The sequence below is a fragment of the Rhinoderma darwinii genome, chromosome 3 (genome assembly GCF_050947455.1).
Source record: "Rhinoderma darwinii isolate aRhiDar2 chromosome 3, aRhiDar2.hap1, whole genome shotgun sequence".
Classification (NCBI taxonomy): domain Eukaryota; kingdom Metazoa; phylum Chordata; class Amphibia; order Anura; family Rhinodermatidae; genus Rhinoderma; species Rhinoderma darwinii.
The window spans coordinates 250,120,944-250,148,895 of record NC_134689.1 but is presented as its reverse complement, the minus strand read 5'-3'; the positions used below and the strand labels follow the sequence as shown (position 1 = coordinate 250,148,895).

The 27,952-nt window shown below is 42.4% G+C and overlaps 2 protein-coding genes across 11 annotated transcripts in view; one reads left to right on the top strand and one right to left on the bottom strand.

The window, feature by feature from the left end:
* Positions 1 to 1,963, bottom strand: part of VPS13C (vacuolar protein sorting 13 homolog C) — a 396,337-nt gene extending 394,374 nt beyond the window's left edge. For 3 of the 6 annotated variants that reach the window (XM_075857702.1, XM_075857703.1, XM_075857705.1), the window contains exon 1: positions 1,413 to 1,937. In XM_075857702.1, the coding sequence (XP_075713817.1) occupies positions 1,413 to 1,509 (97 nt within the window). In that variant the 5' untranslated portion in view covers positions 1,510 to 1,937. Of the gene's footprint in view, positions 1 to 1,412 lie in introns of all 6 variants that reach the window. The other 3 variants (XM_075857706.1, XM_075857707.1, XM_075857708.1) reach the window with 2 other exon arrangements.
* LOC142749541 (C2 calcium-dependent domain-containing protein 4C-like) lies at positions 1,329 to 27,460 on the top strand. 5 transcript variants are annotated; one of them, XM_075857709.1, is made up of 4 exons: positions 1,868 to 2,104; positions 11,527 to 11,664; positions 16,085 to 16,172; positions 26,191 to 27,460. In XM_075857709.1, exon 4 carries the CDS (start codon positions 26,258 to 26,260, stop codon positions 27,422 to 27,424), a length of 1,167 nt encoding a protein of 388 aa, XP_075713824.1. In that variant the 5' UTR covers positions 1,868 to 2,104; positions 11,527 to 11,664; positions 16,085 to 16,172; positions 26,191 to 26,257; the 3' UTR covers positions 27,425 to 27,460. The 5 variants fall into 5 exon arrangements, with proteins under 5 accessions (XP_075713827.1, XP_075713824.1, XP_075713826.1 ...); XM_075857710.1 differs by lacking the exon at positions 1,868 to 2,104 and adding an exon at positions 10,648 to 10,767; XM_075857712.1 differs by lacking the exons at positions 1,868 to 2,104; positions 11,527 to 11,664 and adding an exon at positions 1,329 to 1,591.
* The last annotated feature ends 492 nt before the right edge of the window (positions 27,461 to 27,952 follow it).

The window sequence follows — 27,952 nt, the reverse complement described above, 5'->3', positions numbered from 1 at the left end:
CGTTCCTCAGTCATAATTCAACTACATTGGGTTAATGCGAGGTACGTGATGGGGTTAATTACTATTAATGTGAGGCACATGGAGGTTCAAAATTCACGACACCTCATGCCTCACATTAATAAGTGAAAGAAAGCAGTTTTTATTTTATAACTGCGTAAACATCATAAATGACACTATACATTTATTACGAATGTGTATATTTTATGTATTGAGACTTATTTTAAGGTTTATTGTAAAAAAAGTAAAATTTCATTTAACATTACTTTCTATTTTTAAACTTTTATGTACTGGCATATATCTATATACGGATAGTACACAGGCAGGTTTTAGGACATACCTAAGTATGCCCTGACAGGAAATATGGTCAGACAGCCCTGGGGTCCGTCAATAGACCCTGAGCTGTCTGCCCATATATGGTATGTCCCTCGATCGCGTCACAGGAATTCCCTGTGACGCGATCCAAAAGGTCATCCCCCATATCACTTACCCCTTAAATGCTGCGGCCAGCTTTGATAACAGCATTCTAGGGACTAGCGGAGTAGATGGTTTCTCTGATCCCCGCCATTAGATCGGGGATGCGGCTGTGTAATTCAACCAATGCCTCGATCGTGACAAAAAACGTCAGCATGAGGTGCTGCGGCCGGCGCTGCACTAATGAGTGGCGGTTTAGGCACTGAAGACAGAACATGGGGGTGTTTTGAGGTTCGTCTGCCATGTTCTGTCTTAAGTGCCGCACCGGCCGCATTACATCATGCTGACCGTGCGCACTTGTCAGGACGGAGGCGGGCAAATGGCTGTATCACACATCCGCAGCCCCGCTCTCATACATTCATGTGTTACAATGCTAAGCTGTGCAGCCGCAGCCCCGCTCTCATACATTCATGTGTTACAATGCTAAGCTGTGCAGCCGCACAGCTTAGTATCGAAATACACAAAATAACTGTATTGAACAGTTTGATGGTGCACGGTATCGAAACAGTATCCAAGTTCCGATGCATCGTGCAACCCTAAACCGCATACGGATACATACGCTGTAATGAAAAAGGTTTACATAGATGCATGTCCGTCTTATAGACATGTCCGGCACATCACAGTATATGTTTGGATGCTTTTTAGGTCTTACCACCCAGCAAGAGAGAGAGGCCTAAGAGGACTCCTGCAACATTTTCATACATTTGTGCTGTGACAGACATTTTGTCAGGTAAAACTTATAACATGCAGATAGGAGTTTGTATACATGATCCCCAGGATGCCTTGGCACAACCATACAATATGCAGCAACAGAAGATATGACGAATGACAACACTGCTGAACAACGTTAATAGCAGACTAGAGCCAGCATGGCCTATATACGGTATACTACAGCATGGCAGCCACAAGAACAGGACAAAAACCGCACATCTGATTCTTACCCCCCCAGATCCCCAGCTTCAACTGCGACCTGTCGAGATTTTCCACGTAATCGCCCAGGAACCTGTTCAGGAGATCTGCCACCACAGACTCCAACATGACCGTCTCGGAGATGGAGGAAGTGTCAGTAAAGAAACCTCAGTGTACGATACAAGGAGTGACAGCGAGGAAGCTAATGCGGGTGGGTGTCACTACAGGCATTGGTCTACACGGGTGCCCGCTTAATAATGTCTTGTGACGGGTGTCACTGTTGGTGTGTCAGACACTCTACATCAGTGTGTATGTGTTGTGCTTATCCGCCATTATCAGCTACAATGAAGAACTCCGCTTCCAGTTACGTTGTAAGTCAGTCTGTACGGTGGTTGAGGATCAGTTCTATTCCGGCTATAATGCGGGTGTCAGCTGTGTTCCTGTGTATTTGTATCACGAGGCTGGTCACATGGTCTGGAGGTACAGCTCAATGCACGTTCCTGTGAAGCGGGGGCACGCAAGGCTGTATGAGGGCTGGGAGGCTGCCGTTAGATCAGCTGTATCTCCGTCTCCCGCCTTCCTATATCCGTCTGATAAAGCGACGTTTTTTTTTAATAGCTGCTAAAATGTCCTCAGTCTCGGGTACATATGTTCTAGACAAACCAGAATATAATTCACGGAGGGTTCACACGGTATAATAGTGGTGCAGCTCGTAACCACACAGGTCTGTTCACATCTAGTATACCGTACGCCAGGAAAATGGCGCCAAACGTAGAAGTATACAACTGTATGCCATGGATTGTATGTCGCCCACATTTATTTACAGCTACCGTGTTTTTCTGGGACTCCTTTGCTTTTCAAAACATAGTCTATGATTGTCAATACAGTGACAGAATATTCATATGCTAGCATACTGCCCGAACCAATACGTTGGGCAGTAATGGACGTTGTGTCAACAAAACGCTATAGATACATACGACTTGGCTTATTAGGCTGGGTTCACGCGACCTATTTTCAGGCGTAAACGAGCCTCGAATTACGCCTGAAAAGACGGCTTCAATACGTCGGCAAACATCTGCCCATTGCTTTCAATGGGTTTGCCGACGACCTTTCATTTTACGTGTCGCTGTCAAAAGACGACGCGTAAAATGACTGCAGGACACTTCTTGGGGCGTAATTTGAGCCGTTTTTCATTGAATTCAACAGCTCCAAATTACGCCCGTAATTGACAGCTCGCAAAACGCGAGTACGAGCAATTACGTCTGAAATGCAGGAGCTGTTTTCTCCTGAAAACAGCTCCGTAATTTCAGACATTAGGGTATGTGCACACACACTAATTACATCCGTAATTGACGGACGTATTTCGGCCGCAAGTACCGGACCGAACACAGTGCAGGGAGCCGGGCTCCTAGCATCATACTTATGTACGACGCTTGGAGTCCCTGCCTCGCTGCAGGACAACTGTCCCGTACTGAAAACATGATTACAGTACGGGACAGTTGTCCAGCAGCGAGGCAGGGACTCCTAGCATCGTACATAAGTATGATGCTAGGAACCCGGCTCCCTGCACTGTGTTCGGTCCGGTACTTGCGGCCGAAATACGTCCGTCAATTACGTTTATCGTTATCGTGTGCACATACCCTAACAGTCTTGGAGCATTCTTATTTTATCTACCAAATAAAGTATAAGGGTATGTTCACACGTACACGTTCGATACACCTGAAATTACGGAGCTGTTTTCAGGAGAAAACAGCTCCGCAATTTCAGACGTAATGGCAAGTGCAGGCGCTTTTCGCTGCGTCCATTACGAACGTAATTGGAGCTGTTTTTCCATGGTGTCAATGGAAAAAGGCTCCAATTACGTCTCAAGAAGTGACAGGCACTTCTTTGATGTGGGCGTCTTTTTTACGCGCCGTCTTTTGACAGCGGCGCGTAAATAAAATGACCGTCGGCACAGTACATCGTAAAACCAATTCAAATGAATGGGCAGATGTGTGTCGACGCTTTGGAGCCGTATTTTCGGATGTAATTCGGGGCTAAAGAGCCCGAAGTACGTCTGTAAATAGGGTGTGTGAACATACCCTAAAGGTTAAATGTGAACATAGTCTAAGGCTCTGTTCACACCAGCATCATGGCTTTCCCTTATAACAAGAACATGACAACTATACCGTATCCGTTTGTAAATTGATAACAACATCCTATTGACGTATAAAGGGGTAATTTGGGGACCCGTCATTTTTTTTTTTTTTTAGTTAAACAGTTATTGTATAAATGATTAAACATTGTTCTAATTTTTTTAATTTTTTCTCGAGTCAGGAAATATTTTAAATTAGATTCTAATTTATAACATTTCCCAGTGCTGGTCACTAGATGGAGCAATTCCCAAAATTGTAGCATTGGCATGTGGTAAAGCAACCACATTGCTTTATGCTGCAAAATTTGAGAATACACACTCGCTCTAGTGAGCTCTCAGAATCCCCCCTCCTTTATCCTGGCTAGTGCCAGGAGAAAGGAGGGGATTGAACGGTCAAACCTCCTACACTGTGTGTCGCCATTTTTTGAGCTAACACACAGTGTAGTAGGTTTACATACAGTAGTAATCACACACTAAAACACGTACATAGACAGAAATAACTTACCTGCTCCTGCCGCCGCCGCTCCCTCCGGTCCGTCCGCTCCGTCTGCTCCCTCCGCTCCAAGTGCTTGCATTAGAACACAAGTCCGGAAGCCGCGACCGGAAGTAGTAATCTTACTGTCCGGCCGCGGCTTCCGGTCCACAAGAAAATTGCGCCGGACGTCGCGCGGCCGAAGACCTTCCATTTGGACTGTGTGGGATCGGCGCATGCGCCGTTCCCACACAGACAGCGTACAGCATAGTGAATGGAACGGGTCCCGTTCGCATTCACTATGGGGCTGTATGTGCCGTATTCCATGTCTGTATGTGTCGTTAATCAACACATACGGAGATGAAAAAAAAAATGGCAGCCCCCATAGACAAGAAAAAGTTCAAAAATAAAAAAAAGTAAAACACAAACACACAAATAAATAAAATATTTTTGAATAAAACACTAAAAGCAAATTGATATAAAAATAATTTTTTTCGCAACACCCTTCCTTTAACCCCTCAAGGACGCAGCCACTTTTAGACCAAATGACAGCCTCATTTTTTAAATCTGACGTGTCACTTTATGTGGTAATAACTCTGGAATGCTTTTACCTATCCAAGCGATTCTGAGATTATTTTCTCATGACATATTGTACTTTATGTTAGTGAAAAATTTTGTCGATGAATTCTTTTTTGTGAAAAACACCAAAATTTAGAGAAAATGTGAAAAAATTATAATTTTTATAAATTCAAATGTATCTGCTTGTAAGACAGTTATACCACACAAAATAGTTACTAGTTAACATTTCCCATATGTCTACTTTATGTTGGCATCATTTTTTGAACATCCTATTATTTTTCTAGGATGTTATAAGGCTTATAAGTTTAGCAGCAATTTCACACATTTTCAGGAAAATTTCAAAAGGCTATTTTTTTAGGGAACAGTTCAGATCTGAAGTAGCTTTGAGGGCCTTATATATTAGGAACCCCCACAAATCACCCCATTTTAGAAACTGCACCCCTTAAAATATACAAAACAGCATTTAGAAAGTTTCTTAACCCTTTATGCGTTTCACAGGAATTAAAGCAAATTTCATTTTTTTTGCAGAAATTCCATTTTAATCCATTTTTCCTGTAATACTGAAGGTTTTTAACAGAGAAACACAACTGAATATTTATTGCCCTGATTCTGCAGTTTAGAAATATCCCACATTTGGCCATAGTGTCCTACAGGCCTGAAACAAAAGCCCCAGAAGCAAAGGAGTACCTAGAGGATTTTTCAGCCTTCCTTTTCTTAAATTATATTTTAGGCACCATGTCAGGTTAGAAGAGATCTTGTGGTTCAAAAACAAAGGAAACCCCCCAAAAGTGACTCCATTTGGGAAACTACAAGGAATTAATCTAGGGGTGTAGTGAGCATTTTGGCCACACAGGTATTTCATAGATTTCATTAGAATTGGGCAGTGAAAATGAAAAATTACATTATTTTCCAATAAGATGTAGCTTTACCTCAGAATTTTTTATTTTTTTAACAAATAAATGAGGAAAAGCACCCCAACATTTGTAAAGCAACTTCTCCAGAGTACGGAAATACCCAACATGTGGTCATAAACTACTGTTTGGGCAAGCGGCAGGACTCAGAAGGGAAGCACGCTATTTCGCTTTTGGAGTACAGATTTTGCTGGTTTGATTTCTCTGCACCATGTCGCATTTGTAAAGCTCCTAAGATACCAGTACAGTGGAAACCCCCCAAATGTGACTCCATTTGGGAAACTACACCCCTAGAGGAATTCAACTAGGGGTGTAGTGAGCATTTTGACCCCCCAGATGTTTCATAGATTTCATTAGAATTGGGCAGTAAACATGAAAAATGTCATTTTTTTTCCACTAAGACGTAGATTTAGGTCAAAATGTTACATTTTCTCTTCAAATAAAGGAAAAAAAGAACCGTAACATTTGTAAAGCAACTTCTCCAGAGTACGGAAATACCCCATATGTGGTCATAAATCACTGTATGAATACACATCAGGGCTCAGAAGGGAAGGAGCGCCATTTGGCTTTTGGAGAGCAGATTTTGCTGTTTTGGTTTTTCTGCACCATGTCGCTTTTGCAAAGCCCCTTAGGTACCAGTACAGTGGAAACTGCCCAAAAGTTACTCCATTTAGCAAACTACACCCATTTAGGAATTCATCTAGGGGGTAGTGAGCATTTTGACCCCACAGGTTTCTCATAGATTTTATTAGAAATGGGCAGTGAAAATGAAAAATTACATTATTTTCCAATAAGACGTAGCATTAGTTCAAAATTTTTCATTTTCTCAACAAATAAAGGAGAAAAAGCACCGTAACTTTTGTAAAGCAACTTCTTCAGAGTAGGGAAATACCCCACACGTGGTCATAAACTGCTATTTGGAAACACAGCAAGGCTCTAAAGGGAAGGAGCGCCATTTAGTATTTGGAGTGAAGATTTTACAAGATTCGTTTTTTGTCACCATGTTGCATTGAGCTATAGTACCAGTACAGTGGTACCCCCGAAAAATTACCCCGTTTTGGAAAATAGATCCCTCAAAGAATTTATCTAGGGGTGTAGTGAGCATTTTGACCGCATAAGTGTTTTGCAAAAATTAGTAAACAATAGATGTTGCAGATTGAAAATTGCCTTTTTCCACAAATATGCCATTTCAGTGCCCAATGTGTTGTGCCCAGCTTGCACCACCGTAGACACACATGCCATAAATTGTTAAGCGGGTTCTCCAGAATACAGTAATACCCCATATGTGGTCATAAATTGCAGTTTGGGCACACTGCCAGGCTCAGCTGGACCACCATTTGTCTTTTGAAGCGCAGATTTTGCTTGGTGTTTTAGTGGTATTTTATCTTATAATGTGGGGGCATATGTAAGCTGGGCAGAGTACATCAGGGTATATGTAAACTGTGTGTAGTACATCAGGGCATATGTAAGCTGGGCGGTGTGCATCAGGGTATATGTAAACTGTGCAGAGTACATCAGGGTATATGTAAGCTGGGCAGAGTACATCAGGGTATATGTAAGCTGGGCAGAGTACATCAGGGTATATGTAAACTGTGTGTAGTACATCAGGGTATATGTAAGCTGGGCGTAGTACATCAGGGTATATGTAAACTGTGTGGAGTACATCAGGGTATATGTAAGCTGGGCAGAGTACATCAGGGTATATGTAAGCTGGGCAGAGTACATCAGGGTATATGTAAACTGTGTGTAGTACATCAGGGTGTATGTAAGCTGGGCGGAGTACATCAGGGTATATGTAAACTGTGTGTAGTACATCAGGGTATATGTAAACTGTGTGTAGTACATCAGGGTATATGTAAGCTGGGCGGAGTGCATCAGGGCATAATAGGATGATGTAATAATGGGGTGAATGAATAATCCATGGATTGGTGTGGTACGCTTTGAACCAATCCTTTATACACAGGCCGGGTTTGTTGGGTATTATACAAAATATCTGCGCTCCAGTATTGCCTAATCTTTGACTTCTTCACTAGCCCTATAAGCAGCACAAGGCCCTAAAGTTTCCTCATCTCCGCTGAACCTGTGGGTTCCAGCAAATGATGATGTGGCTTATTTAGTGAAGTTCTACTGGACCGTCATTTAGCATCATTGCGTTTTGAGAGTCATAAAGTGTTATTTTTACGATGACGGAGCTGTGTAAGGGCTTGTTTTTTGTGGAACGAGCTGTAAGTTTTATTGGTTCCATTTTGGGGTACATGCAATTTTTTTTATCACTATTCCATTTTTTGGGAGATGAGGAAATCAAAAAACAGCAATTCAAGCACGGTTGTGTTTTTTTAAAATCTTTTACAGTGTTCACCGTGCAGTATAAACAACACGTTAAATTCATTCTGTGGGTCGATACGATTACAGCGACACCAAATTTATATAGTTTTTTTAAGTTTCGCTACATTCCCACAATAAAAATACTCTTTTCTAAAAAAAAATCATGTTTTAGTGTCGCCATTTTTTGTGAAAGCCATAACTTTTTTATTTTTTAGTTGATATCGCTGCGGGAGGACTTGTTTTATGCGTGACGAACTGTAGTTTCTATTGGTACCATTTTGCGTTACTTGCAACTTTTTGATCACTTTTTATTAAATTTTTTTGAGACAAGACGACCAAAAAATAAAATGCTGTCATTGTTTTTTATTAAAATTTTACCTATTATGTATAGGTTTTTTTTAATGTTTTCATTTTCTTTCTAATAATAAAGGAGTTGATCAGGTAAACAGGGCAAGTGTTGTTTTTATTAGTTAAAACTTTTATTTATTTATTTTTCTTTCACATTTTTTTTTACTTTTCTCACTTTTTTATTACACTGACCTGGGGACTTGAAGATCTGGTCTTCTGGTCCCCGGTACGATACACTGCACTACTTATGTAGTGCAGTGTATCGTAACTGTCATTCTTCAGCTGACAGTTAGCCTATTATGTCATGCCTCGCGCAGGACCTAATGGGCTACCGTACCTAGCAGCGGCTTCCTGGTTGCCATAGCAACCATCGCCATCCGCGATCTATCACGGGGGGGCCCAGGGGGTACAGAGGGAGCTCCCTCCCTCTGTCAACCACTTCAATGCGGCGGACGCCATTGACAGCCGCATTGAAGGGGTTAAATGGCTGCGATCGGCGATCTACAGGGGGAATTGTGACTGTCCCCATCTACAAGGGGCATTATCTACAGAGGCAGGGGCGTAGCTAGCGGGGGGTAGACGGGGCACGTGCCCCGGGCGCAGTTCAGAGGGGGGCGCCAGCGCCACCTCCTCCTGCACTATAATTGTACCTGTGTCGCAAGGACACAGGTACAATTAGAAGCAATGAATGACCGGGCACGTTCCGTGCCCGGCCATTCAGGCGCCTTTCCACGAGTGAAGCTACTGGTACCTTTTGTACCAGTGAAGCTTCCGTCGATGAAAGGCGCTGACAGACTGACAGGGAAAGTTATCCTGCCCAGCCAATCAGCGCCTTTCATAGACGCTGTGTTCAACCCCCTGGAGACCCGCGCAGAAGAGAGCAGGTCTCCATGGCTGCCGGACGGCGTGGGAGCGGGAATAAGGTGAGTTTGAATATTTTTTATTTTTTTTAAATTGTAATAGAAGTGTGTTGCTGTATCTGCGGGGGGACGGACGGACTATATCTACAGGGGGACTATATCTACAGGGGGGGCTATATCTACAGGGGGTGGGCTATATACAGGGGTACTATATCTACAGGGGGGCTATTTCTACAGGGGGTGGGCTATCTACAGGGGGACTATATCTACAGGGGGACTATATCTACAGGGGGGGCTATATACAGGGGGACTATATCTACAGGGGGGACTATATCTACAGGGGGACTATATCTACGGGGGGGACTATATCTACGGGGGGCTATATCTACGGGGGGGCTATTTATACAGGGGGTGGGCTATATCTACAGGTTGGCTATTTCTACAGGGGGTGGGCTATATACATGGGGACTATATCTACAGGGGGACTATATATTGGGGTGGGCTATCTATGGAGCACCATAAACAGGGGTGGGCTATAGCTACAGAGGGGGCTGTATAGATATAGCCCACCCCTGTATATAGCCCACCCCTGTATATAGCCCACCCCTGTAGATATAGCCCAGCCCTGTAGATATAGCCCACCCCCTGTAGATATAGCCCCCCCTGTAGATATAGCCCCCCCTGTAGATATAGCCCACCCCTGTAGATATAGCCCACCCCTGTAGATATAGCCCACCCCTGTAGATATAGCCCAGCCCTGTAGATATAGCCCAGCCCTGTAGATATAGCCCAGCCCTGTGTATAGCCCCCCTGTAGATATGGTCCCCCTGTAGATATGGTCACCCTGTAGATAGCCCACCCCTGTATATAGTCCCCCTGTAGATATAGTCCCCCTGTAGATATAGCCCACCCCTGTATATAGTCCCCCTGTAGATATATCCCACCCCTGTATATAGTATCCCACAAATAGCTCCCCCTATAGTGCTCCACAGAAAGCCCAGCCCTGTATATAGCCCCCTTGTACATATAGTCCACCCCTGTATATAGTGCTCCACAGATAGCCCACCCTTGTATATAGTATATACAGGGGTGGGCTATCTGTGGAGTACTATATACAGGGGTGGACTATCTAGTGGAGCACTATATACAGGGGTGGACTATATGTACAAGGGGGGCTATATACAGGGGCGGGCTATCTGTGAAACACTATATACAGGGGTGGACTATATGTGGAGCACTATATACAGGGGTGGGCTATATCTACAGGGGGCTACATACATGGTTGGGCTATCTGTAGAGCTCTATATACAGCGGTGGGCTATATCTACAGGGGGCTATATACAGGGGTGGGCTATCTGTAGAGCACTATAGAGGGAGTTATTTGTGGGACACTATATACAGGGGTGGTCTATATGAGGGCACTATCTACAGGGGCTCTATGGCAGGCACTATCTACAGGGGGCACAGTGTGTGTGTGTGTGTGTGTGTGTGTGTGTGTGTGTGTGTGTGTGTGTGTGTGTGACACGGTGTATGGTGTTATTATAATTAGAGGTGCAGTGTATGGCGCTATTATATTTAGGGGCGTAGTGTGTGGTATAATGATAACTTTATATTTATTTATAGGTGCAGAAATGTTGGAAAAGTGAGAAGCTGAAGACATCTGAGCAGCAAACTGCAGAAATGGTCTGTGACCGGGAGAAGTAATCATAGAGGTCTGGACCGGATGGAGAAAAAGAACTAGAATCTGAGACGTCACCGGTGAGTCACTTAATGTAAATGTTTATTCTGCCTCTAATCAGTACTGTAGTCACTGTATGATCTGCAGCGAAATGATGGGGGGTATGATTATGATATGATTTATTTTTTGTGAAACGGCATCTCCCAGCATATCCTTATCATTGTTTGGGCCATGCTGGGAGCTGTAGTTTTACGCCGTACATACCTATACGGCAGGGGTTGCACTAAATTGAGCTGTATTTCTGCTGGTGTTGTATATATGTAGTGAGCTTGCTTCTGGGGCTGTATATATGTACTGTGCTTGGTTCTGGTGTTGTGTATAGAACCATATTGCTTGTAAAATGTACAAATGTTTTTATGCTCGCGTTACATAAAAATAAATGACACGTCGATTGGTAGAGAAAACAAACACGGCGAGGGGGAAGGAGATGTCGGGAAAGAGGTTGGTGGGGGGGGGGGGCGTCAAACTGAATCTTTGCCCCGGGTGCTGGAGAACCTAGCTACGCCTCTGACAGAGGGCATTGTAACTGGCAATATCTACAGGGGGCATTGGGACTGGCACCATCTACAAGGGGCATTATCTACACAGGGCATTGTAACTGGCACTTTGTATAGTACTATTATATTCAGCAGAGGGTATAGTACTATTATATTCAGCACAGTGTAAAGTACTATTATATTCAGGAGTACAGTGTATAGTACTATTATATTTATTGTATGATACTATTATATTTAGAAGCATAGAGTGTGGCATCATGAGAATTTTATTTTCGTTTACAGGTGCGGAAATGTTGGAAAAGGGAGGAGCCGAAGACATCTGAGTTGTGAACTGCAGAAATGGGAGAAGTAGTCATAGAGGTCTGGACCGGATGGAGAAGAAAAGAGAAAAAGAACGAAAAAGAATCTGAGACGTCACCTGTGAGTCACTCAATGTAAATGTTTATTCTCCCTGTGACTGATCAGTACTGTAGTCACTGTATGATCTGCATCAAGATGACGGATGGTAGCATTCTTTTTTGTTAAACAGCAACTCCCAGCATATCCTAACATATTGTTCAGGTTATACTGGGAGCTGTCATTAAATTTATACAGATGGGGTTAAACTCAATTTGCAAGTGATCTCTGTACTGAACTGTATTTGTTCTGGTGCTGTATATATGTACTGAGCTTGGTTCTGGTGCTGTATATATATAAAGAGTTTGGTTCTGGAGTTATATACAGTGAAGGAAATAAGTATTTGATCCCTTGCTGATTTTGTAAGTTTGCCCACTGTCAAAGACATGAACAGTCTAGAATTTTTAGGCTAGGTTAATTTTACCAGTGAGAGATAGATTATATATTTAAAAAAAAACTGAAAATCACATTGTCAAAATTATATATATTTATTTGCATTGTGCACAGAGAAATAAGTATTTGATCCCTTTGGCAAACAAGACTTAATACTTGGTGGCAAAACCCTTGTTGGCAAGCACAGCCGTCAGACGTTTTTTGTAGTTGATGATGAGGTTTGCACACATGTTAGATGGAATTTTGGCCCACTCCTCTTAGCAGATCATCTGTAAATCATTACGATTTCAAGGCTGTCGCTTGGCAACTCGGATCTTCAGCTCCCTCCATAAGTTTTCGATGGGATTAAGGTCTGGAGACTGGCTAGGCCACTCCATGACATTAATGTGCTTCTTTTTGAGCCACTCCTTTGTTGCCTTGGCTGTATGTTTCTGGTCATTGTCGTTCTGGAAGACCCAGCCACGAGCCATTTTTAATGTCCTGGTGGAGGGAAGGAGGTTGTCACTCAGGATTTGACAGTACATGGCTCCATCCATTCTCCCATTGATGCGGTGAAGTATTCCTGTGCCCTTAGCAGAGAAACACCCCCAAAACATAATGTTTCCACCTTCATGCTTGACAGTGGGGATGGTGTTCTTTGGGTCATAGGCAGCATTTCTCTTCCTTCAAACACGGCGAGTTGAGTTAATGCCAAAGAGCTCAATTTTAGTCTCATCTGACCACAGCACCTTCTCCCAACCACTCTCAGAATCATCCAGATGTTAATTTGCAAACTTCAGACGGGCCTGTACATGTGCCTTTTTGAGCAGGGGGACCTTGCGGGCACTGCAGGATTTTAATCCATTACGGCGTAATGTGTTACCAATGGTTTTCTTGGTGACTGTGGTCCCAGCTGCCTTGAGATTATTAACAAGTTCCCCCCGAGTAGTTTTCGGTTGAGCTCTCACCTTCCTCAGGATCAAGGATACCCCACGAGGTGAGATTTTGCATGGAGCCTCAGATCGATGTCGATTGACAGTCATTTTGTATGTCTTCCATTTTCTTACTATTGCACCAACAGTTGTCTCCTTCTCACCCAGCGTCTTACTTATGGTTTTGTAGCCCATTCCAGCCTTGTGCAGGTCTATGATCTTGTCCCTGACATCCTTAGAAAGCTCTTTGGTCTTGCCTATGTTGTAGAGGTTAGAGTCAGACTGATTAATTAAGTCTGTGGACAGGAGTCTTTTATACAGGTGACCATGTAAGACAGCTGTCTTTAATGCAGGCACCAAGTTGATTTGGAGCGTGTAACTGGTCTGGAGGAGGCTGAACTCTTAATGGTTGGTAGGGGATCAAATACTTATTTCTCTGTGCACAATGCAAATAAATATATATAATTTTGACAATGTGATTTTCTGTTTTTTTTAAAAATATAATCTATCTCTCACTGGTAAAATTAACCTAGCCTAAAAATTCTAGACTGTTCATGTTTTTGACAGTGGGCAAACTTACAAAATCAGCAAGGGATCAAATACTTATTTCCTTCACTGTATATGTACCGAGCTTGGTTCTAGTGTAGTACATATGTACTGAGCTTTGTTCTGGTGTTGTATATATGTACTGAGCTTGGTTCTGGGGCTGTATATATGTACTAAGCTTGGTTCTGGGTCTGTATATATGTTCTGAGCTTGGTTCTGGGTCTGTATATTTGTACTGAGCTTGATTCTGGGTCTGTATATATTTACCTTCTCTTAAGGTAAAAGTATATGTTAAATCTACTTTTACCTTAAGAGAAGGTAAATATGTACAGTAAAAACTAAACCCAAAAAAACCATGGAGGAATCTCAGTTTTTTCCAATTCACCCATTATATGGTACTTTACATGGTGCCAATAAAAACTACAACTCCTCCGCAAAAAAATAATCCTTCAAACACCACTCCATTGACGTAAAAATAAAAAAGTTCTAAAGCCCCAGACCACTTTAGTGTCTCAAAGTATTCTGCTTTTTCTCTTCTATATGGCTCATTCTGCTTTTACAGCTAATTTAAAACCGTGCCAGATCTGTGGCCGCCTAAACAGAAATCTTCAAAGTTCTGTCTTTGGAGTTCGGGGGGGGGGGGGGACCAGACTTGAAAAAGAGCCCGGGGCCCATGGTGTCCTTAATACGCCCCTGGTTATTGTTTCCGTTAAATCCACGGACACCCTAACGGAAACCTGACGGAATCCCACTAAAGTCAATGGGTTCCGTCGGGCACCAGTTATCTGGGCTTCCAGCCTTTTCATTGTTCTGCTCCTCTGACGGAGCAGAACAACGGAATCCTGAACGCAGATGTGAACAGGGCCTAAGACTGCAGTTTAAATTATTATCCTTATACAAAAGGTTCCTCTGGAAAATATTACTGATATCACTGAAATTTCAACTGTATTCTGTAAAAAAAGTGGGGCAAGTGTTGTCGTGACAATTATTTTTTGTATTTGAATTGAAGACCAGCGACTTCTATGTGTTGCTAGCAGTTATATCCGCTGCTCTATTAACGCATCCAGGGTCTGTAGCCCCTCTTAGTTAGGCTCATATTTATTTCTTGACATTTGTAATGAAAGACCCCTTCAGTCGAGCAGGCCCTACTGGTTCTGATATATTATCGAATGGGAAGTTTTAATTGCTGATACTAACACAATGGAATTATGAAATGCTAACATTATTATCTTTAGCCACATTAGGCCTCATGCACACAGCCGTGCCCGTAATCATGGCTCACTATTGCGGGCACAGCCGCAGGCTGCGTTTTCGGGCTCTGTTCCCATACAAAGTATGGGAGCATGGCCCATAAAATATGAAAAGTAGGACATGCTCCGTAATTCCCGGCACGATTCTACGGCATGGACACCTATCCGTAGCAATACGGAAAGGTGTCCGTGCCCAATAGAACAGAATGGGTCCGTAATTGTGGACTGTATTACGGTCCGCAATTACGGATAATTTTTACGGTCGTGTACATGGGGCCTTAGTCGTTTTGAAAGTGAATTCAAAGATGTATGTTCTTTACTTGCGTTTTGTTTTTTTTTAAATCAGTTTTTTTCAAATAATTTCCTGAGCTGCAGGATCAGATCTGTTGGCTAGAATTTGCACTCAGCTCACCTTCTCTGTGGATGTGGTACCAGGCTGATCAGGCACCTTCCCTTCTAACACCGTTGTTAAGGTGACTGATGAGGTTGCTCTGATGAACAAAGTACACGTCTCACTAGCAGATACAATTTCCTGTAAGGTGCAGTTGCAGGGAAGCACATGGAAAGCCCTCAGTGTCACTTTCAATGCCCCCTAATTATTCTTTTTTATATCACAATTTGTGTCCAGCAGATTCAGTATATCAGATAGCTGAGTATGCATATATATATGTGTGTCTACAATTTAACAAGAACTTATGTGTACAGTTAAACCATGTTCAAACTACAGATTTTCATGCATTTTTCGGCACGGAAACTGCAACTGGTCCATGCCAAAATATGTGTGAAAAAACGTTTACAGACAGCGTCCCATTGATTTTGGTAGAAAACTGCCCACAATATTGAAAAACGTGTCGTGGAAAATAAGGGACTTTTCACTTCTTCACAGGATTTCTCTGCGTATTCTGCGCGAAAACAGCGTCGGGTGGTCACACATGGATTAACGCCATTAGAGAGGGCTAATCTGTGAACGTTCAGCCGCATATGAAACGGATACTCGACTAAATCCACATCGTGTGGGCATGGCCTTATGTAATTTACAGATTTGTGCTTATGTTTACTTATTGCAAAACATTAAAATGTTCATTGTATTGACTTGGGTTTCATGTACAAATTAGGCTGACACTGGGCACAAAACTTTTGAACATTAAACGTTTCAAAATATAAAAGTGAAGATAAATGAAACATATAATTATACAGGAGCAGATATCAAGTTTACAGGCATTGAAAAGGTTAAGAAGTAAAAGAGCTGTTGCAATGGTTCTTGCTGAGGGGTTGTATCCAGATATGTTAATGAGCTATTGTCTTATTGGACACAGTCTCAATCTCGCATCTACCTATTAATAGGGGAATATAAAACCTTCCTGGTGACTGACCTCATCTGTTATACTGATCCCTCCAACATGGCACCAACATGCTGCTGCGACCTGGACTGGTAGGTCCTTATTTCTTTATTCATCATAAAATGTGTATCTTTCATTAAGTAATCAATTGTTCAATCACAAATAGTTAATCATATTTTCCTACCTATCACTTTATCTTGTGCAACTATATGAAATGAAATCGTAAGACATTTAGGCCAGGATCACACACAGTTTTGATGCAGTTTTTCATGCAGTTTTTGGCTGTTTTATGGGCCAAAGACAGACGTGGAAGCAAAGGGATGAAAAGCTATAAAGAAAAGACTGCTGCTTTTTTTTTTTTTTTCTTGTATCCACTTCTGTGTTTGGCTCAAACAACTCGAAAACCTGTGTTTTTCGAGTGTTCCAGTGTTTGTGATCCTGGCCTAACAGTGAAATTATGTATTGGAAGTGGCTTTTATGTTTTCACCAGTGTTTTTGCTCCACTTTTTATAAAGCAGGCATAATAATGATAATCTTCCTTAGACCATTCCCTAGAAAGACTACTCCTAAATAAGAACATTCTTACAATGTTAAGTGTATGTTTGTAGAGTACATTAACCTGAGGACATTTTTCTAGTGCTATATTGTTTTAGGATTTCTGTTACTTGAAATGTGCCACCACATTCTATGCAAAGGCCCATTAATATCCCATATATATATATAAAAACGTCAATCAGTGTGTTTTGCGCAATTTTCTATTGAGCTTTTATTAAAAATTATTTTAACTTTTTGATACAGCTTCTCTGTATCCTGTATACAGAGCAGCTGTATCATGCGCTAAGACCTGCATCTGTCAGGTCCGCGGGACTGACGGGTTCTGTGTCAGAGGGTCCTACGTGTCTTTGACATGCAGTATCCACCTGTAATCTATCACATCTAAGTTATGAACTTAGATGTGATCGGTAACAGCTCGATCCTGCGTGTCAGAGACACGCAGGACCCACTCACATTGAACACGACAGTCCCGCGGACCTGACAGATTCAGGTCTTAGCACACGATACATCTGCTCTGTATACAGGATACAGAGCAGCTGTATCAAAAAGATAAAATAATTTTTAATAAAAAGCAGCTGTATCCCAAAAAGTAAAGTAAAATTAAGGCTGGATTCACACGAGCATGTTCGGTCCATAAAGGACTGCGGGACAGTAGTTCCACGGAGAGGCAGGAACTCCTAGCGTCGTACATAACTATGATGCTAGGAGCCCGGCTTATTGCAGTGTGTTCGGTCCGGGACTTGCGGCCGAAATACGTTCCGTCCTTTACGGACCGAACATGCTCGTGTGAATCAAGCCTAAAAGTAAAAAGTAAAATAAAGACTAATTATAAAGTTGCACAAAACACACTGATTGACCTTTTTTGTTTTAAAAAAAATTTCTTTCAAAGGTTTGCATAGCCTTTGAAGTAATTTGTCTGATCTACAGTAATGAAATCACTCGGCAATTCCAAAGGGTATTTTTTCAAATCAGTGATGACCTGAGATCGTAGACTTACCCAATGTGATCTCCTTACCTGTATCTATGAGGTAAGGGTTCCCATTTCTCACCTGTTCCAGATGTGCAGGCAAAAATGCGGAAACTCGCAGTAAAATGCGTGCGTTAATGCTCAGCTGCATCATGTTGCGGGCACCTTAACAAAATATATTTTCACTGGATTTCCTCTTTAATAAGCCAGGATGAAAAATATTTTATAAATAATGACTGATTTGTTTCCTCTGATTTCTTGTTGCATCTGCACCATACCTTATTTATGGTTGTCAGCTGCCTAGTAACTGTTTAACAGAACAAGGTCTTTTATTGTCCCTTTACCATCTGGCTATTGCAGCTCTTATTACACAGTGCTATTTTGGAACAGCACTTAATACTCTGCCCAAAATGTAAGTTATACAAAGGTGCTGCCTATATGGCCATGTGGCAAGGCAAAGATTAGAATTCTCAGGCTTCATTCAGACGAGAGTGTCCGATTTGCGCGCGTATAAAAATGCAGCGTTTTCCCTACATTTCAGTTCAGTGTGCGTTGTGTATTGGCATCAGTGTGCTTTGCGTGTGGCATGCGTTTTTCACGTCCGTGCAAGCACTTCATTTTTTTCTTAAATTTATTTCTCTGCTTTTCAATATATTTGATGCGTCAAACATGGACAGCACACAGATGTTGTCCGTGTGCTGTCCGTGGTTTTCACGCACCCATAGACTTCAATGGGCGACTAGGTGCGTGAAAACGCACCAATATGGAATATGCAGTGAGTTCCACGCAACGGACACACACTGCGTGAAAAAAAGCGCATGTGTGAATAGCTCCATTGAATTGCATAGGTCCGTGTGCTGTGAGTGATTTCAACGCACAGCATACGGACGAGTATTACGCTCGTCTGAATGAGCCCTTACTGAATAATTAAAGTGGAAATTCAATCAAAATTATCTTTTTATATGTCATAGAAACATGTGAGAAAGTCACATTAGTGAAGATAGTGATCTTGCACTGCCACTGATTTCTATATAGTAAAGGGCTCTATAGAGTATTCAAATCCATTTGGCATTGCTCAGAGATTTCTGTTACTGGAAATCTGACACAACATTGGAAGCAAAAGGCCATTAAATGATTGGCAGTTTGTTAAGAACATTCGATTTCCAGTAACGTCTATCTAAGCCGTGCCAAATAGATTTGTGAACTCTGTAGAGATCTTGCATTACATACAATGCATTCAGAAAGTCTTCAGACCCTTTACATTTTTTTCACATTTTGTTATGTTGAGGGCTTGTGCTAAAATAAAAAAATAAATTTTCCCCATCATTCTGCACTCTATACCCCATAATGCCAAAGTGAAAACAGAATATTAGAAATCTTTGCTAATTTATTGAAAAGGAAAAACTAAAATATTGCATTGAAATAAGTATTCAGACTATATACTCAGTACTTAGCTGAAGAACCTTTGGCAGCGATAACAGCCTCCAGTCTTCTTGGGTATGATGCCACAAGGTTTGCACACCTAGATTTGGGGATTTTCTGCTATTCTTCTCTGCGTATCCTCTCAAGCACTGTCAGGTTAGATGGGGACGGTCGGTTGACAGCCATTTCTAGGCCATTTAAATCAATGGTGATGGAAACGGAAACCTCTGGTTTCCGTTTGTGTCAGTCAGGGCTCCGTTCCGACGGAGCATCATAACGGAGCCCTGACGGAGATGTGAACGCAAAAAAAAAAGTTCTGACTTACCGATAACTCCCGGCTTCTTCCTCCAGTCTGGCCTCCCGGGATGACAATTCAGTCCAAGTGACAGCTGCAGCCAATCACAAGCCAAGCACAGGCTGCAGTGGTCACATGGACTGCCGCGTCATCCAGGGAGGTGGGGCCAGATGTCAAGAGAGACGCGTCACCAAGGACGCGTCACCAAGGCAACGGCCGGGAAGTTCTCGGTAAGTACGAACCTCTTTTTTTTTAAACAGGTTACTCGATATGGTGATCGGAATTCACTGTCGAGGGTGCTGAAAGAGTTACTGCCGATCAGTTAACTCTTTCAGCACCCTGGACAGTGACTGACGTCGACTAGCCTCATCTCTATGATGGCGGCTGCGCGAAAATCACGCAGCCGCGCATCATACACCGATGACACATGGAGCTGTCAAGTGCCTTTTGCGCACGCAAAACGCTGCGTTTTTTTGCCTGCGCAAAACGTACACGCTCGTGTAAATCAGGACTAAGTTTCATAGCAAAGGGTCTGAATATTTATGAATTTTTTATGCTAAATTTGAGTTGCTCGTTTTAAATAAATTAGCAAAAATGTCTAAAATTCTGTTTTTACTTTGTCCTTATGGGGTATTGAGGGCAGAATGATCTGTGAAAACTTGATTTTTTTTTTATTTTAGCACAAGGCCTCATCATAACAACATATGAATAAAGTGAAAGGGTCTGAAGACTTTCCGAATGCACTGTAAATCAGTAGTGCACTAATGTGAACATATTTTTATGGCGTATTATAAAATCACTTTGAATGGATTTGATATCTAAGAGATATTATAGTATGTAACTTGTCGACTTTAGGTAAGGTAAAAATAACACTATTTAAACTGGTGTCAATGCTTCATTTTCTGATGGATACGTGTTGGTTTTGCTTGGTAGAATAGCAAAGCAGACTATGCTAGTCTGCCCGTCAAAAGCAACAGATACCTGAAGAAATCAAACCTAACTAAGGCAAACTGAAAAAAAAAATGTGGCCATGTTTACTTAGGGTTAGTGCACACATAGCGTAAATACTGAGGGTTTTCCGCAACGGATTTAGTTGCGGAAGATCTGCAGCATGATACAGTAGCAGCAAAGTGGATGAGAGTTGGACAAATCTCATCCACACGCTGCGTAAATGATGAGCGAAAAAAACGCTCAGAAATTCACCGGTGCGGTTTTTTAATTCGAAGCATGTCAATTGTATTTGCGTAATCGCTGCTTTTTTTGTTGCAGGATTTCCCCATTGAATTCCATGGGAAGTTAAAACCCACAACAAATAGCAGATGTTGTGATTGCAGCAAAAAAACACAACTTTTAAATCTTATACTTACCAAGAATTCTGTGCTTCTTCGTCCAGGCCGACTTCCTGGGATGATGTTTCATCCCATGTGACCGCTGCTGCCAGTCACATGCTGCAGCGGTTACATGGGATGAACCGTCATCTCCCAGGAGGCCGGCCTGGAGGATGGCAGAGGGACGCGTCGCCATGGCTACTCAAGTATGAACCTTTTTTTATGTGCAACTTTCCGCAGCTGACATTCCGGCCTAAAAAATGCACCACAATTTGGAGCCCTGGGTGCATATGTTGTGTGCTTTTACGCAGCAGATCAGCCTTGTCTGAACATAGCCTAATGGTGTATTTGTTGTTGATTTTTGGTGGAAAGCAAAAATCTGCAACAAAGTATATTACAATGCATGTGAATGGGGTTTTACTGCCTGGAATCAGTGATCTTGTGTTATCTGCAGGATGTTAAACACTTCATCCTATAAGATTTGCACAGTCCTGTGCAGAACACTAATAAGAGCTCATGACGTCTCTATGGTGTACCACTCCACGTGTGTGGCTGTACTGTGCAAACAGCAGAGCATAGAAAAAAAACCTTAAAAAAACCTTAACGCTTATAGCAAGTTCAGATGCATTGCGCAGTTCTAGTCACGATGGAAAAGAGTTATTCTTACAACAGTGCGCTTCTTTAATCACACTTGATATTAACAAAAGTGGTACAAAGAAACATTCCAAAGTAAAATACTGAGTAAATAATTAATCCTCAATGAGCAACTTGGAACCTGTGCTGATAGCTCTAAGGGTATGTGCACACACAAAATAAAAAACGTCTGAAAATACAGAGCTGTTTACAAGGGAAAACAGCTCCTGATTTTCAGACGTTTTTTTAAGCAAACTCGCGATTTTTGCTGCGTTTTTTACAGCCGTTTTTGGAGCTGTTTTTCTATAGAGTCAATCAAAAACGGCTCAAGACGTGACATGCACTTCTTTTTCGTGGGCGTTTTTTTACGTGGCCATTTTTAAAAATGGGCGTGTAAAAAAACGCCCCGTTGGAACAGAGGCGTTCTGCTTCCGATTTTTCATCCGTTTTTTGTCCGTTTACAGCCCGAAAAACAGTCGAAAATAAGCCGTGTGAACAGAACCCTTAGGCCAGGACTACACCTAGACTTTTTGTAGTGCTACTAATGACTTTTGACTATTGAACTACAGCTGTAGTCCAAATAAATACATTGAGTCGTATGCAATCCTGTGGACTGCAGCTGTCGCTCAATAGTTTATATTAATCACTAGCGCTACAAAAAGTTTTAGTGTAGCCCTGGCCTTACACCAATTCATCATGGTAGAAAACCCTCAAGACAAAGGGATTGTACTGCTGAAGTGTTTAGCCAACAGACGATTCCTTACCCTGGATATATTGGTGCAAACTCTCATTCTTTTCAGCCTCTAAGGCAGGGGTCTCAAACTCGGCCGGGTAAGTGGGTCGCATATAGAAAAAATGGGAAGTTGACGGGCCGCATTACTTTCAAATTTGATGCAATACAAAATTATTGTTAATCAATTAGTTATTTGATCTACTATAACACTATATTACTAGAATAATAATACTACATTACTATAATAATAGCGCCAGGTTTAAAATTTGAGATATTTCTCCACGTGCTTATTTCAACAATCCAGCTTTCCAGTTTAAGTGTCGCTAAATGCAGTCTGGCGGCTCAGTTAGCACACATGTCAAGATTGGGCAGCCCCTTTTTAGATAGTGCCGCAGTGCCCTCTGTGGATGCTGCCGCCGTTCCCTCTGTGGATGCTGCCGCAGTGCCCTCTGTGGATGCTGCCGCAGTGCCCTCTGTGGATAATGCAACACACCCCTAGATAAGGCCACAGTGCCCTCTGTAGATAAGGCCACAGTGCCCTCTGTAGATAAGGCCACAGTGCCCTCTGTAGATAAGGCCACAGTGCCCTCTGTAGAGGCTGCCACAGTACCCTCTGTAGAGGCTGCCACAGTGCCCTCTGTAGAGGCTGCCACTGTGCCCTCTGTAGAGGCTGCCACAGTGCCCTCTGTAGAGGCTGCCACAGTGCCCTCTGTAGAGGCTGCCAAAGTGCCCTCTGTAGAGGCTGCCCCAGTGCCCTCTGTAGAGGCTGCCCCAGTGACCTCTGTAGAGGCTGCCCCAGTGCCCTCTGTTGAGGCTGCCCCAGTGATGTCAGGGGCTTGCCCAGAGCTGGAGTCCCGGAGCAGAGCCGCTTCTGGCACTCTGAGTGGGATTCCAGCTCTGCTCCTGACATCACTGTCCATATATGGACAGAGATGTCAGGGGCAACCCCAGAGCTGGAGTCCCAGGCAGAGCGCTAGTAGGCTCTTCCTGGGACTCCAGCTGTACTCCTGACATTACTGGGACTCCTGCTCTGGGGAAGCCCCTGACATCATTGTCGATGTATGGACAGCGATGTCAGAGGCTTCCCCAGAGTCCCGGAGCAGAGCCGATAATAGCGCTCTGCCCGGGACTCCGCTCTGGGGAAGCCCCAGACATCGCTGTTCATATGTGGACAGCGATGTCAGGGAATTCCACAGAGTCCCGGAGCAGAGCCGACACCAGCGCTCTGCTCGGGACTCCGGCTCTGGGGAAGCCCCAGACATCGCTGTTCATATGTGGACAGCGATGTCAGGGAATTCTCCACAGAGTCCCGGAGCAGAGCCGACACCAGCGCTCTGCTCGGGACTCCGGCTCTGGGGAAGCCCCAGACATCGCTGGTCATATGTGGACAGCGATGTCAGGGAATTCCACAGAGTCCAGGAGCAGAGCCGACACCAGCGCTCTGCTCCGCTCTGGGCAAGACCCTGACACACTGTCCATATATGGGCAGCGATGTCAGGGAATTCCACAGAGTCCCGGAGCAGAGCCGACACCAGCGCTCTGCCCGGGACTCTGGCTCTGGGGAAGCCCCAGACATCGCTGTTCATATGTGGACAGCGATGTCAGGGAATTCCAGAGTCTCGGAGCAGAGCTCTGTATACCGCTTACCGCGGGCCGCAGATGACAGCCCCAGGGGCCGCATGCTGCCTGCGGGCCGCGTGCTTGAGGCCCCTGCTCTAAGGCCTTTTACACACGAACGGGATAATTGACCGTGTGATCGACGGTTTTTTTACGGCCGTTGCATGGCCCGTGATAAAAATAGGATATGTCCTATTTTGGCCCTATTTCACGGATACCTCAATAGACTCCAGTCTGTGAGGGTTCTGTGAAATCGGGTCCCGCATGGGTGCAAATCGGCCATGCTGAGATCCCGAAAATGACCAAAACGCTCAGAAAAAAGAAAAATATTGCTAAAAATCGCATTTGGTACTATATTTGGTAATCAGCTGAACTAGGTCAAAATGACTACTCAGTAGTAACAGTTTACAGGAATGAAAATGAATTAGCTGTCTTGCTGATGATTACCAACAGATAATTATTTTATTTTACTTTACTTATAAAGTGCAGCACTGTATATTATGTAACATAGTAGATACAAAAAAAATATAAATTACAGAAAGAACACTTAGTAGAAGAAGAAGGTTCAGCCTAGAAAACAATATTAGAAGGGTGATACAAGATTCCGAATGAAAGAGAAATTGTAGGATATGGGACTTTACTAATTGTAATAAGGTAATTGGATAGAATTGATTGATGAAGTCTGAATGGAAAAATGAGCAATTCCACCATTATTTTTGGTGCGTTTTTGTTTTTTTGTGGTTTAAATAATATGTCAACTTTATTGTTTGTGTCATTACGATCACGGCGATACCATAAATGTGTATTTTGTTTTATATGGTTTTTACACTTTTCCAAAATATTGTTTTATTTTTACTGTGCACTTTTGTTAGTTTTAATAAACTCTATTTAACTGTGTTTAACTCATTAGGGGACTTCACAATGCGATCTTCTGATCTCTGATGTAATGCTTTGGTATGCTCAGTATATAAAATCATTATTGCCTGTCAGTGTGATACTGACAGGTAGTCTATTAACCCATGCCTCTGGCACGCCCTAACATGTATATAGTCATGGGAGGCCTTGGGCCCTTTGTTAGACCCCGTTGGTGGCCCTGGCGACCGGTTTTACTGGCCACAGCCATTGCAGCAGGAGCCTAGCTGTCAGTCACAGCCGGGCTCCCAGAACTGATCATGTGGGCACAGCTTCTATGCCCCCACAATCACCATTACGTACATGCTTGTCAAAATGCAGGAAGGATACATGAAAATGCATTAAAGGGGTTTTCTACTTTCTGACAACTGATGACCTATCCTCTGGATAGGTCATCAGAATATGAACGGTGTGAGTCCGACAACCGGACCCTGCACCGATCCGCCGCTCCGGCTGCTGCTGTCCACTGGATGTTTGGAACGGTATGCAATAGTTGGAGCCGGAAGCAGATGGCTGTTCGGTGCGGAGTCCGGGTGTCGGACGCGCACCGATCATATACTGATGACCTATACAGTGGATAGGTCATCAGTTGTTAAAAAATGGAAAACGTCTTTAAGGGGTTAAATAAAACTACCATTGATTTACTTCTCCTAGCACATTTAGATTGTAAACTTTTATGGACAGGGACTTGTCTCATTGTTTGTTCATTTGATTTTATTATTTGTTATTTTAGATGTTAGATACTTTTTCTATTGTAAAGCACTGTGGAATATGTTGGTGCTACATAAATAAAGATTATTATTATTATTATTATTATTATTATTATTATTATTATTATTATTATTATGTGGGTCTTACTATGGATTGAGACAAGAGATCTCTGTCCTTCCTCAATTCATTCAAAGTGTTTATTGGTGCAGTGTGAGACATTTATTTTCTTACAATTGATTTCAGATGGCTAGCAGTCAACCGAAGTGCTATTCTGCTATTTACATTTAGAAATAAAAATTGCAACTGTGATAGTGGCTGGGACATCTAGAATAGAATTTGTTACAAAACTGATCAATAAGGTTCAGTCATGTGAAAACAGAACACATATGACACCAGCATGCACAGAGCCTTTAAATGCTTGTTTTTTTTGTTGTGCATTTTAACCCATTCCATGACTAAACAATTTAAAGGGGTTTTCACATCTCGGACATTTATGGCATATCCACAGCTCCTGAGTTCCGGAAACACTATTTCTGTAACTACCATTCACTTCTTTGGGAGTTCCGGAAACAGTGTAGCAAAACACTCAACTGTTTTCGGCAAACCCAGCCACCTTTTAATCAGTGGCCGGAGCCCAGCGACCGTGGCAAAAGTTAAAGGTCAGGGTGCCCTGTTCTAGAGATAGGCACTCGTCCCAGAGGTGGGACCCTCATCTGTCAGACTTTTATGGCATATACTGTGGATTTTACATAAATCTGAAATGGTAATACCCCATTCATTTGGAGAAAATACACCTTTTTAAGTCTTTTAGTATTTGTATTTTTGTATGTCATAATATTTAATAAATGTTTAAAATGATATGTGTTAATTATATGTGTTCTGTGAAAATGTTTCTTCATACTTGACTAATTATTTTCCTTTTTTATACTTGTTACAGCACATACAGTCTCTTTTCCACCTGTGAATGTCGATGTCCCTAAGCTTAACCTCGCCATAACATTTGTATGCTGACCATGGTTGGAAATGAGAAGCATAGGCACTATCTTCCTTCCTTTACAAATGTCTTAACACCAGACAGCATTCCTGAATTTTGTATACCTCCCAGGCACCAAACTCAAAAAGATCTAAGTTTAAAACATCATTACCTGTCCATTCCTGACCTCAACATATCAGTGTTTGAAACAGTAAAACCAAGTTTATTTGACACTCATAACATTGAAGTAGACAGCGTTCAAGATACTCTTGAGGAGGAGAATACTAATGCTGATCCCCAGTCACAGGCTGCTTTATCATTGCCCCATCTTTCAAAAACACAGACCTGCTATGGGTTTTGCACCTTGCTGGAAAGCCCTAATACAAGAAGAAAAGAATCACTATTTCACAATGACCCTGCTAATCCACCTATTCTGCTACCTCGATCTCGCTCTAATACTTTATCTTGTAGAGGAATTTCCTCACCAAACTGCTGCAGCACTCTAAAGTTACGACCTCTTAAACGTTCTGGAACTTTAGATAGTGACACAACATCATCTACTGACTCCTCTCCTTTCAGCTCCCCTCTGCTCCACAGATCTTTCCCAATGACGTTGTTAAAAGCCTTCAACCAAGACAATACATTTTCCAGGGCATTACATGTCTACAAGTCTTCTGCCCTTAGGAACACTTCAGTCTCTACTGATGAGGATAGCTCAACAGATAGTAGTCCATGTGTCACCAGAAGAGCATCCCAAGAGTGGGCTTATCACTCTCTTGCACATTCCCACAGTGGTCTGCTGTTGTCTCCTGGGCAATTTCCCATAGACAACACTGTAGCGCTAGATACAGGAGGAATCTTGAGGCTGTCCACTGAATATCGGCCTGAAAATCTGAGACTTCGTGTCCGTCTTGTCAGTGCAGAAGGGCTGTACAAACAGTCTGTAGACCCCAAAAACATCAGCTGCTACATTTCCATATCATTATCACCTGGCAAAAATCAAAAACAGAGAAGCACCCTGATCCGTGGAAGCCGTAACCCAATCTTCAATGAAGATTTCTTTTATGAGGGGCTAGAACCTCAAGATCTTCTACAGAAAACTCTGAAGATAAAAGCCCTAAATAAGGGATGCTGTGTAAGACGAGAAAATATTTTGGGGAGGAGCAAACTTCATCTTCTTAATATTTTAGTGCTTTAAGACATGTAACTCATCTTGCACTGATCTTGAATAAAATATGACATTATATTTAATGACTTTGTGTCTGCATATCATTCCTATAAGTATAGAAAGCTGTATAATTCAGCTTTTGGATTTGTGTGCAGTTATACACCCAGAATGATCTCTTTGGCTAAAAATCATATCAAATAGTATATAATTACTTTCCCCCATTATATTCACAAACTGCATACATTTGCATTATTCAATGGCACACTTTTATTCGAATTTATATATGCTGCATTTGTTTGTAATCATTTAGTTTACAATGTTGCGACACCACATTATCCCTAAAATGTGTTTGTTGGAGCCCCTTCTCTTCCTGCTACATAAGACGTGGCAGAACCGCACTGCACTGTGAGAATACACTTTTATAATTTCTAATTGTACATTTTCAATTTTCTTTCATGATTATAGGGCAGCTTCCTTGCTTTGATCTGTGAACAGCAGCTCCAGAGATTTGTTTTACTGCACACAAATAATTTATTTATATGGGAGAGTGTTGTGAGC